We start from the raw sequence: 12,871 nt of genomic DNA, 5'->3' as shown, positions 1-12,871 counted from the left end.
TTCCAGCCCTCTAGAGGCACACACTTACCATGGCGTCTGTCTCAACCTCGTAGTCCTCCTCATTCATCCATTCGTTGTACTCGTCCAGATCTACGAGCCATTTGGCATTCACCTGGGAAAGAGAGAAATCTTGATAGCAGCAGTCTGTTTTTAACTCTCCACAGGTACAATTCCCTCCACACCCACAGTATAGGGAACACTTTACACACAACAGCTCCTTTGTTTATCCACTGAGAAGGTTCATCCCTTCAAAGATTACTATGCGTCAGGGTGCTTGAATAATGAAAACAGGAAAGATGCAACTAGCAAAAAGCAGTGCCCCGCACCCACACAAATCGTAATGCGTGCTCCTAAAGGTGATCCTTACAGAATGCAGAATTAACATGCCACTTTGCAAGGAGCAATGGCCCCACACTTGGCAGCGACCACCCACCTCGTATGGGCCGGTGTGTGTCTGAGGAGAGTCAGGCTCCATGTCAATGTCCAGGCCGGACACCCAGGTGTCAAAGCTGGGAGGAAGAGCACACGGTTCCACACATGCACCGGTGCGGTGCAAACCCTGCAAGAAAGCCACGGCGGGCAAGCCCCCTGCGCACTCACCTGTCGGGAAAATACCACCAGTGGATTAGAGCGCTCCGGTCCCGCTTCATCACCAAGCGCACGTATTCTTCTGCAAGAGGCGGGCAAAAGTAAAGGGTCGCATGAGCAACGCGGATGCCCCCGTCGCAGCCCGTTGCCTCACCAAAGAGGCAACTGGCAAGCCCAGAATCTGTAGCGCAGTGCACGTACCAAATTCTAATGCAATTACAACTCTAACATCCCTCCGATTTCAGTGACCAGGGAGAAAAAAGAAAAGGGTGCACACATTCACACATTAGGCTATAACACAGCTTAGATTTATTATTGTGTGAATTTCTACAATCCATGTCGGCATCAAGGCACCTTGTCTTCTGCAATGTGTGTTTAATGATTGACCATATACCGCATTTGCACGATTTTAACGTGCACCTTTCTTCGCTAAAAGTAGCCTTGACATTTGCGTGTGCGTTGCAATCGGGCACAAAACCGACACTGGCTTCAAAGTGCCCAGCATCGTCGCTATGGGCGCAAACTCCTCCAGAAATCCAACACAATCCAATCCAAAACAATCCGTCAATGCCTTGTGAGTAAATTGTGGCGAGCCCGTTCCTTGATGAAAATACCTCGACCAGCTGTTGCACATTTCAAAAATTTTTTTTCGATTAAGTAGTTTTTTTTCATATTTCCATCAGTAAACTTACCTCACGTTACAATCGGGGCTGCGCCAGAATCGTGAAAATGTTACTTCCAAAAAAACATTTACAAGGCATAGCAGACAAGGCTGCAGTGTATGCCCTGGACAAGACAGATGTCCGGACTCTTCCAGGAGTACTACAGCCGTAAGTGCTATACGAAGCCCCGGCCCACCCACCTGAGGTGTCTGTCGTTGGCACGGGCGGGTAGACTATGTGGGAGGCGTCGTCTGGGGACTCTGCAATCGTGCCCTGGTGCCGCTTGATGATGTCCTTGAGCCGCGAGATCAGCTGCTTCTCCACCTGAAAGGGGGGGGAGAGAACACAGAAGCACTCAATAAACTTTGCTCACTCTGCACCCTGCGTTTATTATTGCCTCTCTTGAAGGGGTCCTGAAATGCATTTTGAGCATGCTAAATGAACAAGCGCAGCCGTTAGATTTCAACGTCATCTGTGCCAAGTATAGCTTTTTTACCTGCAGCAGAAAGCCCACACTTTCGTTGCAAAGTCTGTCGTGCCTCTCCCACCCTTTCCTTAGTGTTTTTTTGGACAGCGCCATTTAAACGCATCTACGTAATTGATCCTCCCATGTGCGTCACCAAACAGAAATACTGCTATTGGACGGCTTTTTCTTGCATTTCCGGCGAAAAGAAGCTTCGTCTGCACCTTTGGTTATTTAGCGCTTCCTGCAACACACGTTTACAAGCTATAGTGTTCGTTCATATTTACCTTTTTTTTACTCTATTACCACGCTTCTCATTACAAGACATGGGAGCAGCTTGTCAAAATTCGTGCACCCTACTTTAGTACTCCGCTGGTTTGCTTTGTGCTTCCTGGGAAGGCCGTTCGCCGCGACTGATAAAGTGGTCTGAACCGGTGAGTTTTGTGTACGGGTTCTGTGCCACTTTCAAATGTCTTTTTGACATTCCACCTGCAGGAATTACTGCAACACCGCAAAAGAAGGCCCCGCAAAGGCTGGACATTATGCGAGGCAGCGCTTTTCGGATGAATAGTGTGCGCCTTGCATGAAAGAGAACAAGACAAGTATGATCGTCCCCTCGCCGTTCATAAAGCTAACGATTCCTGACCTGTGTGCTCATCGTCACGAGTTTTCCACCACTTTTCGACATGCCGCCGATAGCAGCCACTGCAACATGCACTCAGCGGAGCACAAAACTAGAAACAGCTGGAGACGTGGCGCCACCTCTTAGGAGCGAAGCATAGGGAACATTCACACGCTGTCAACAGCGAGGAGAATGGCGAAACAGGAGGATATGCGGCGCGGCGCTATTGGGCGTTTTTTTATTTACAATTCGCAGCTAATACTCATCGCTTCAACAAAATTCTTGCAGGAGATGACTGCTAATACATTGCTAACCCAGCGCCGTGTCAGTGTTTTCCCTTTCTCTGTCTTCGTCTTTCCTTGCGCTGTTTTCATCATGAACATACACAAACTTGCCCAGCTCGCCGCACACGTAATTGCTTTATTTGGCTATATGTACATCTACATAGTGGCGGAGGGTATTTCAGGACTCCTTTAACCAGAAAACCACATAATTTTGAGCAGAACTTTCTACAATTCACTTTTACGTGGCTTTTGCCACTTTTATTATGGGCCGGATACCCTCATATCAGACTCTAAACACCTACTTTAGAGTCAAAAATGTATGCTTTTGTTTTGCAGTACAAAAATAATAAGGAAGCAACTTCATCAACTTGGGTCATAGTTTGCACCATAGAAAAGCATGAAATCATTTTTTTACCTTCGACAATGTGTCGCCATAGACCCCCATGAATGTCATTTTCAATGTAAAGCAGCAAAGCGGAAGAAAAGGTTTCTGCATAATCACTGTTTCATGTTTCTACTCGTGAAAATTCAGAAAGCTCGCTTCCACGCCAATTTTCACCTAACACTCAAAAGTGGTACTGAAACTAAACATCAGTCATGTAAAACTCAGTAAGCTATAACAAAAATTTTGTAGGAAACGTGCAACTTTTCAAACTACACTTTGAAGTCCTCTAACACCATTTCGAGACATCAGAACTCATCCTATATCACAGAAACACCGCAGGACGAGTAATTGATTGATTGATTGTGGTGTTTAACACGCCGTAGGCGATGAGGCGCACCGTAGTGGAGGGCTCCCGATTAATTTTGATTACCTGGGGATCTTTAACATGTGCCGAAATCTCCAACGCACGGGCATTTTTCGCTTTTCGCCTCCATCAGAAACGCGGCCGGGAATCGAACCCATGTCCTAGCAGGTAAGTAGCCCCAGAAACTTTGATAGAAGGTGACTAGGGTCCTCTGTGACACTTCACAAGTGCAATCCACTCAGTGAAGGAATGCTCGCAAATCAGCATACTCAAATCACACTGGGAGCTCTTATTAAATGTACTGGAGATAATTTTCCTGTTGCCATAACGCGGAACTCCAAGACAGTCATTTATAGATAATCGACAATGACATTGTCAGTGCCGCTTATTAGTGACGACATCTGTGCTTACGACACAGCGCCCAAACTGCAGTTGCCTTGCTTCTTCGATTTAGTGTCACTAGATAAGATTCCAGAGTGTCGGAACTCTTTTCTCCTACTGTTCCGCGCCAACGCCATGACCATTGGTCAGTTCGCATCACGAGACACTTGTTTACACCGACGGTTCATGGGTGCCGCCATTTCGTTGCTTGCGCATTTTCAGTCGGTAAACTGTGGTAGACTTAGCTTGGCATCCTTGCTCTGCAGCGGCGTGCAACCGACGTCATTCCGTTCACGAATCAAAGGTAACGCATATAGCAGCATTTCAGCAGCAGAAGTGTGTCCGAAGATGCCGTTTCGCTGTATCTTCAGCAGTGTTGTTAACAAACAACCCGGTAGGAGTTAGCAGCGAGGCCGTAGAAGTTGCAATCTTGTAACGCTGATAAACATCAAAATGGCCACTGTCACTGACTTACATGCCTCAGTGGCGCTACTCTTATACCTTATCTAGTGACATTACTTTGACCCACAGAGTGCGCTCCTCAGTCCGTCCCTGGGTGGGGAAGGAGAGTGAGGGGCCAGCGTAAAAGGAGCCTCACCTCGGACGAGATGTAGATGTGCGGCAGGGACAAGCACTTGTTTTGCACCAGGGTTTTCTCCACGGTCATGAACATCTCCACGTTGCGGTCCATGCGCGATGGCGACTGGAAGTCGAACCTGCGCCTGCAGTGCCACCGCCACCACGTGAGCAGTCATTGACGCTCCAGCAAATACACACGAAAGCAGAGTTTGTGGGCAGTTCATTTCGCAGTAACTAATGTGGGAGGAAGAAATATCCACCGGCGTGATAAGAATAGGCAAACCTCTACACACGCACAAGATGACGAATGAGAATTTCTGGGCACAGGTGGCAAACTTTCATGCAAAAAGTGCGTCCCGCATTTTCAGGCAAGCCGGGCGCCCTGATTGCATTTTTAATGAGGCCAGGAAACATATCCCCAGAAAGGCAAATAAATCTCCGCAACCTCTACACTACCCAGCCACAAACATCTCAGCCAAGCTATTCAAATTTATTTACTTCCATTCGCATCCCATGAAAACACTCTCTTACAGTGAGAATGCTACACTCTCCCAGTGGCCCAACTATTGGTTACCTATGTGAATTCTGTCATACCTAAGATGCTACAATGTCTGGCTTTCTATTTCAAAGTGAACGTTAATAGTGAGAATGGAATCATCATATCAACATCATTCTTGCATCCGCCAACTGCTCATTGGGTTTTTTAAAGCACAGACTAAAACATGCCCCATCAAACCTCTCCAAACTTGCATGCACAACTGTCACTAGACCTAAAATTGAATACGCATCTGCCATTTGGGACCCTGACAAAGCATACTTCGTTGACCAAATTGAATCCCTTCAAAATCGTGCCGTTCGTTTCATCTTTTCAGATTATTCACGTCGTACCAGTGTCACGGCTCTCAAACTTCTCGCATCTTCACCTATCCTATCACATCGGCGTAAATTATTACGTTTGTCATTGTTTCACAAACTGTACCATCACTCTTCAGTTCATGCTTTCTTTTCTTCGCCACCGACAGACTTTCCCCGACAGAACCATGCCTTAAAAGGGACACGTGCAAGATGCCACACTTCTAGATATTATACTCTGATCAGATCAGATATTACTCTGATCACCTTTTCCGAATGATACGAGGACAGCTGAGGTGTGGCTATGCTTACCATCCCTGCTCGCTCTTGAACTTGTAGACAGCAGCAAGGATGTGGCAAAGTGCACCTCCAGGCTTAAAATCCATGAAACATTTCATCTGAAGAGAACAATACAAAACAAAATCAGAGATGGCGGGCACTTCATACAAGCAAGACTGGTTCACAACCTGGGTTCACAAGACACTCCAGTCTTTTTGTTTCGCCTAAAGAGAAATGGAGAAAAAACAAAAAGCAGTACACCAACCTCCCCCGAGACCTTTCATGATTTTCATTTTAGGCAACTTGGTAGCAAAGCTCTGTTTCTTTAGGTGTTTACTGCGCGAGATTTCTGTTTGGCATACACTGGTCAACAGTCTCCTCACAGAAGGCTTCATTCTTCTGAACTAACTTGTTCCCGCGCCAGACATTTTTGGGCATGGCGTTGTTGCCGCAATATTCCTGCTCTCATTGCAAACATTTTCGAGCATTTTTAAAATTCTAGGTGTGCCAGGATATAATAATTACACTAAGCCATTCCCAAAAAACTTGCGAAGTGAATTTGTTGCCTGGATTTCAGATGGGGCCCAGGCAGCAGTAATGGGACAGGTGCGGTATCACATGAATTATCAATTTTTTTCGCTTGCATGGCTGTCGCAACGTGATAAACATGCCTTTACAAAAATCCCATATTTATACGATGCAGCCGCTAACACAGAACAAAGTCACAGCTACATGCTGTCCAAACAGCCGACGAGCAATGCAACTAAAGTTTCTGGTGTATAATACTAGCACAACTTGTACCTCCCTTAATACTATAAGCCTGAGACAGGCAACAAAATTTTACGCTATGCGGGCAGGCCACCCCAGGTACATAGGGCACCACAAAAAGAGACAAAACAGCAGTGCACCCAAGTGCAAGCACAGATCAGAAGAGAAAAAAAAAGGACGGTATAATCACATGTTGCCACGAGCTGAAAATAATTTTTTTGCAGGAAAATCAAGCGGGGAAAGAGGGGTGCATCCAAAAATACAGAACAAAAATATGAGAAAGGCGAACCGGGGTACTTCAAACCACCGGTAGAGTTACTTTCGCTTGGGCACGTGAATAAGAAAGTCTATATTGGGTCGCTTACAAACAAACCACCTCGTTAGTAAGGATGCGGTGCAAGCGATTGTAAGAGTGAGGGCCCGAATACTTGCCGGGAGTCGTGTCAGCGGCGGCTTGCTCACGCTCCTCCCGAAGGCGTCTTCTTGAAACTGAATCAGCTGAATAACCAAACTTGACAACCCCTTGTTTGTTGGCGGTTCGGCTTGCGTGTACTGAAAGTTGGAAGAGGAACACCATCGGAACTGTTAAGTGGGAAGGATACATCAGTACCACAGCAAAGAAGAAGAAAAAAAAAAACTTTCAGCTGCTCTAGGCAGAGCTGGACTACTCAGCTAGCAAAGACAGCTGGAAACACGAAAGCTGGACTTGATCCTCGAGCCACAGTGGGTGCACGCTTGAAGAAGACCAACGAAGTGTACACGTTTAATTACAACAACAACCGAATTTTGCGGGAGTGGTTCAAGATTTACTTATGAAGCAGCTGCAGCGACGCTTCCCATCTCCACAAAGCTCTGGCTTTAGGCCTAGAAAATTACTAACTTCGCACAAGCACTACAAGCTTAAAACATTCGCCTTATTTGTCATTTTAGTCTCCTTGCATATAATACACTCCAGAAACTTCAATCCGGCCGGCGCGCGCGGACCACTCGCACGCACACTTGTGACAACGCGGAGACGCGGTGATCACCGCGATTCAAACACCGGTCTTCCGTAACTGCCCGATAAAGCTACTTCAGCAACTTGCACAGCAAATTCGGGGAAGATACATACCTTCTTGCAGTTTTTGTGGAGCCATTGCCTTACACCATCGAACTGTGCGATGGTTTCCGAAGATTCGTAAAATTTCAAGTTTGGCCCACCGTCCCTTTTTCTTTGAACGACCGCCATGTTTAATAACAATCTTGCTCGCGTTGAGGAACCAGACCTGGCCGGCAGCTGGCATCGCTAACATCTCTGGCAGCAGCTGTAGTGGCGCGCTGTACGTACTGTAAAATCTAACCCTAAACAATAAAGTGATTTTTATTACAAACGCTACCTAACCTGACTTTTTAAAAATTTAAGTTATTTATTAAAATTATAATTTATTTGTTTTGTTAGAAAAAACACTTCCATAGTTTACATATAGAACAAGCATATAAGTCGATTGTGCAGCCGAGCATAGAGTTTCATACTAATGAAACTAGAGGGGACACTGGCGCTGCAATCGTTCAACCCCCATGGAGCTGATTGTGTGACGTAGACTCGTGATTTTCGAACTTGGCTTAACTTGAGGCTTGACGATTGTTATATGTACTAGGCTTCGTACTTTTCCGCTCCGTCAGTTTCGGTTTCGGCGTCGAAAGCGTCGGTGGGCCATTCCGGAGCAGAATTGCTGTTGGCGTTTGATTCCAGCGGCTGCAGTGCGCAAATACTGCACGGCTGGAATGAATGGATACGGGAAGCACTCCGCGCCGGGTAGTGCGTTCCATCCTAGCCACGTTCATGACTACGCTTGCGATTATAACGTCACGAGCACGGTAGCGCCGAAGACAAATAAAAATCTTTTATCAGCAGTAAGTATGTGTGCACAGCCGGTGATTTTTTTTTTTTAATGTTGCGGGAGCGTCCACCAGCGGGTGGGTCGGCACCTTATCGTGGGAGAAAGCGGCGAAACAAGTGAGGGTAGGCCGCTTGCATAGGACGATTCCGCCAGTGCAACCGTCGTCTGCTAGGCTGTTCCCGCAAGCACAACACAGCCGACACAGTCCCTTTCCGTTGCTAATCAGCTGCGTGTATTCACCGGTGTAACCAAGGCTCACGCGCAATCGCTGTGACCGCCCGCAACCATGGACGCATATGGGGTGTTTGAAGCTGAAGGTAAAAACAATGTAATTAAATGAATACTCTGTATATGCAGTGCAGTATCAGACAGGGGAAGAAAACGTACCTCTGCAACGGTAGAATGGCTTTACCTATTGCAACAGAACGTGGCCAAATGATTGCCTGGGGCCTACCAGTACTTTTGGGCCATAAACTATGGCTTACATAGCTATGTACAGTCGGTAAATCGCTTGTCTATAACAGCGATTTCAACTTCAACCAGCTACATCCGAAAACTGCCGAAACATACTCGTTCCAAACATGCCGGAGGCAAAAGTTAAGGGCTAAGACTTCAGAATTCCGCAGTAGTTTTATTGAAATCCCCCACCGGCGGGGCAGGATAGGGCTGAATACGAAAGCTGTGTTATAGACAAGCCTTTTACCGGCTGTACTGGTGAAGCCATATGAGGCGATCACCGGCATGCATGCTTGCTATTCAATGAAGTCGCTGTGATTCTACATTGGTCACAGTGTTCCCCATCCAGTGGCAGGTGTTGCTGTAGCAACTGTTTGCGTTAGTGGAACCCTGGCTCAGCGCCTGGAGACAGGTATATTGAGCACAGAGAAAAAGTTGGCGACTGCACTAAGCGAGTACTGTGTGAATTTATTGTGCCAACAGCAAAGTGCAGAATTCCGTTTCACTCATTTATAAAAAAGACCTCACCACAGTCATACTCTGTAACACTAATAAAAAAAGCACAGCATTGCTTAATACATCGAAAGCAAGAGTGCAAGCTTACCTTGATGAAGTTGTTTTGAACTTTTGAAGGCTGGTAAACAGCAAACATGCAAACTATGCAGCGAAAATGAGTGAAGGCATAAGCATGTCGCATCAATGTATTTATTGTCCCATCCAAGAGCCAGCATTGCTTAATACAACAAAAGCAAGAGTGCAAGCTTACCTTGAGGAAGTTGTTTTGAAATTTTGAAGGCTGGTGAACAGCAAACATGCAAACTATTCAGTGAAAATGAGTGAAGGCATAAGCATGTCGCATCAATGTATTTATTGTCCCATCCAAGAGCCACTGTGAACATATTGGTACCAGGATTTAGTTTGTAGCTACCTACCAGCATTGCCATTTTCGCAACCAGCATACTGATGTACGCAGGCTGCTTTATGCAGGAATCAACAAAATGGTTACTGTAAGTGGTGAACAAATGCGACGTTAGGTTACGGTAAAAAGATTGCATGAAAGGAACCCTAGAAAAGCTTAGCTAGAAAAAAAAAAACCCTAGAGCAGAAGTGTTTCGATCAGCATCTGCCAGCGCAGTAGAAGCAGGGCAACAATATCTGATCAACGAACAAAACAAGGGTCTTAAAACAGCGTACACTCGGCATGACAATATACAGCCACAGTGAACAGCAGTGGGTGGATACAATCTGCAACTTGATAACAGCCAGAAGTAGGTGAGGCAGCCTTCTACCCCACTGATCAGAACCTTTTGAGCCGTACTAACAGTGCGAGATGGGAAAGGGCAGCTTAACATTTTTCAATTCATTGTTTGGGCAGACATCACAGGTGCATAAACAAAACACTGCAGCCACAACGTATAATGTAAGTTTTAACTGACATTCGCGTGGTGAAAGCTGATCCCCTACGTCACACCTTCATGAATATGTTGCTGGAGGAGGTGGCGGCGTCACAAAAAAGTTTGTGAAAGGTGCACAATAGAACCTGGCTTCAATAGAGGTTTACATGGGCAGTGAGGACGTGCCAGCTCTCTCACAGTCATTGGCACCACACACAGTCCTCCTCAGCAGGGTCCCTCAAGTGAATACCACTTTGGAACACAGTGGGCTAAAATACCACGCAGAATACTTCCACTTCATTCTTTCAGTTCAATAAGCACGTACACAAGTCTTCAAATGGCTGCTCATGGTAGTTAAATGAAGTTGGTTTTATGCTGTGCCAAGGCTATCGCAAATGAAGCCACTGCTATAAGTCACATTTATGCATACAATGGATGGTTTTGAACAACTAATATTCTTGCACCCGAGAAAAATAGTTTGAATCTTGAGTGCCTAACAAGCAAGATTCAAAGAACATCTTCCATGCACTACAAGGCACTTTCCTCACCACTTGTTTTTCTCTTTATTGTGCAGCTGAATGTACAGGATTGTTTTTACTATTTACATATCGTAGGCTGCAATCAACCTCTCCCCAAGCCCTTTTGCTTTTTCAACAGTGGCCCTTGCTAGAATTTTTGTGTTTTTGGCAGCTTGGCGGCATGCCTGCCTTGTCTTGCGCTGCTGATGATCCATCCAATGACCCTGACTTGGAAACTGGTTGCATGCCTGGTGCAGCTTCTTGTGTTGCCTGCTGGTCTGCTCCTTGCACTGCTGACACAGCTGGGACCTGTATCGAAATGGATGGCATCATTGAAGGTTTTGCAAGGCTTTTGTACAGATATTTAGAGCACAAGTATGTACTCTTAAAATCCAGCACACCAGCATGCTTATTTACAAAAAGGGTTCCAGCAACATAACATATTCAATGACTCTGGCTTTCTCATAAAAACACACAGTTACGATCAGCTGCGCGCTGCCGTGTTGACACTGAAGTCATTACTTAAACCAAAGAGAAGGCACATACAATAAACTCACAGGACGCCAACAATGTTTTCAGAGGTCGTGCTTTAACAAGACATGACTTTAGCAGTTGGATTATTCAAGACTGAACAACCACACAAAATGAGTAAATGTTTTGAACTTATTGTGGAACAGCTACGGAACAACGATTGCACGAAGGCAGCTTGTGTATTATGGAAATGGTACCCCAGAGGCACTATTTAGTTGCTATTAGGGCAAGCACCGTCTGATCAGCAACATTTACGCTGTTTGACACCTTCGCACGTAATTTCAAACGGTTCCTGCCCTTCGGCACGCTTGTATAGAGGCACTGGAAAAAATAGAGAGCCTTCAATTTCACACGCGTACCTGGTTATATCTGGGCGTGAGACCTCGGTTAGACAGGTGATGATTGGTACTTGTGGGCGTGTAATGTACAGTACACACACGGTGCTTAGATATATCAGTGCGCGTTATTGGTCATCTAATAGAAACATTCTACACGGGAATTTTCACAAAATTAGGAACTCCCGTAAAATGCAGCCCACTGCTCCAGAACGCCCTGCATGCCTGCCGCTCTTAGCAAGACGAGGCCGTCTTCTGGAAGGTTAACACGAATGAAGTACGAGAATTTTTTCGCTGTGTGGCCTGATAAGATACCCTGTTTCCCACGTTTGTCGCTCTCAACATATAAAATTAACATTTGCTCACAGAAACAGCTCTACAGTGCGTCAAGACATCAAGAATACACGAATAGTACAACAAAGAAAGAACCCGATTAACCATCCGGTCAATAAAACATCGTCTGCGTGTTAGCGACGAACAGAGGTAATATGGTCGAGTTGGCCGTTATGGCTTGTTTAAGGCACCAAAGCAAACGATCAGCTGTTACTCAGCGTCCTTTCACGATTTTGTCAGCATGCCGACCGCACGTCGGGTAAGGCGACAACAATTACACTTATGAGTGGAAATGAACAACAACCGTGTATACTTACTTGGGGTTATATGACGCGTCGCTCCGCTACTCGTAGTCTTCCAGAACGAAATTTAACGCTGTGCAGCGGCCCTTCAGCAGACACATGCCGCCGATGCCACCGCTGACCATAACCGCCGACTCGCAAGCAAAAAAAAAAAAAACGAAAAAAAATACGCTTCGCCGCCGAATCACCGGCTCCGCTAAACTCAGCCGCGTATGCCGTTCACAAATCACTTTCCCTCTTATAAAAGAGTACTTCTAAACCTTAATTAAAACTTAACGTATAGTACAAGTTGTTTATGCGACTAATAATTTATACTGTAGTAAACATTAGTTGTAGCTTTTCAATTTAAAAAAGATATTTCAAGTCAAGTCAAGATGTTGGCATAGTCAAGCCAAGTTCGAAAATCACACGTCTATCTGGCATGGCCGCCCTCATGGGGGTTGAAGCAGACGATCAACGGCTCGCATAGACACTAGCGCCAGTGTCCCCTCTAGTGTATATTAGTATGAAACTCTATGCAGCCGAGTCGCCGAGTCAAGACCAAATCGCTACGGCCGCCATTATTCCCCCCGGAAAATAACGCTTTTCGGCCAAAAGCGTTATATCCACCCATGCGTCATTTCCGGTTAAAGATTTTGCTTACAAGCCAATAACTCCTTATTGTAGTGCTATAATATATAAAAAGATAACTATTAAGCTTTAAAAAGCAAGCACAACGACAACATTTCTTAAAATAGAGCAAGTTTGTATCTTAACTTTCGGTTTTAACGACTGCAGTAGGTGAAGACTATATTTACATTTTCTTGCTTCACAATATGTTAAAATTGTTATGCGCAGAATTATTTGAGCTTATTTTGTGGACAAAATTGGTTTGTGAGGCAGTTTGGAACAGTTT

General features: G+C 45.5%; 1 protein-coding gene and 1 long non-coding RNA gene across 5 annotated transcripts in view; both read right to left on the bottom strand.

Annotated features, from left to right (window-relative positions):
• Nucleotides 1-7,498, bottom strand: part of Mor (SWI/SNF- related protein mor) — a 41,540-nt gene extending 34,042 nt beyond the window's left edge. For all 4 annotated transcript variants that reach the window (XM_077706315.1, XM_077706316.1, XM_077706318.1 and 1 more), the window contains exons 1-8: nt 7,339-7,498; nt 6,660-6,779; nt 5,493-5,578; nt 4,348-4,471; nt 1,451-1,574; nt 601-670; nt 434-509; nt 29-112 (exon numbers count right to left, since the gene is read on the bottom strand). In XM_077706315.1, coding sequence (XP_077562441.1) covers nt 29-112; nt 434-509; nt 601-670; nt 1,451-1,574; nt 4,348-4,471; nt 5,493-5,578; nt 6,660-6,779; nt 7,339-7,455 — 801 coding nt within the window. In that variant the 5' untranslated portion in view covers nt 7,456-7,498. The remainder of the gene's footprint in view (nt 1-28; nt 113-433; nt 510-600; nt 671-1,450; nt 1,575-4,347; nt 4,472-5,492; nt 5,579-6,659; nt 6,780-7,338) is intronic.
• Nucleotides 7,499-9,412: 1,914 nt separating this feature from the next.
• Nucleotides 9,413-12,241, bottom strand: LOC144178450 (uncharacterized). The gene is made up of 2 exons (XR_013324013.1): nt 11,992-12,241; nt 9,413-10,784 (listed from the first exon to the last, which is right to left on the bottom strand). It is a non-coding gene; the product is annotated as an uncharacterized LOC144178450 (long non-coding RNA).
• Nucleotides 12,242-12,871: the final 630 nt, after the last annotated feature.

The sequence above is a fragment of the Haemaphysalis longicornis genome, unplaced genomic scaffold (genome assembly GCF_048455015.1).
Source record: "Haemaphysalis longicornis isolate Haplotype H1 unplaced genomic scaffold, Haemaphysalis longicornis Haplotype H1 scaffold_4, whole genome shotgun sequence".
NCBI lineage: Eukaryota > Metazoa > Arthropoda > Arachnida > Ixodida > Ixodidae > Haemaphysalis > Haemaphysalis longicornis.
Note: the sequence above shows the minus strand (reverse complement) of the source record. Positions and strands in the feature narration are given on the sequence as shown.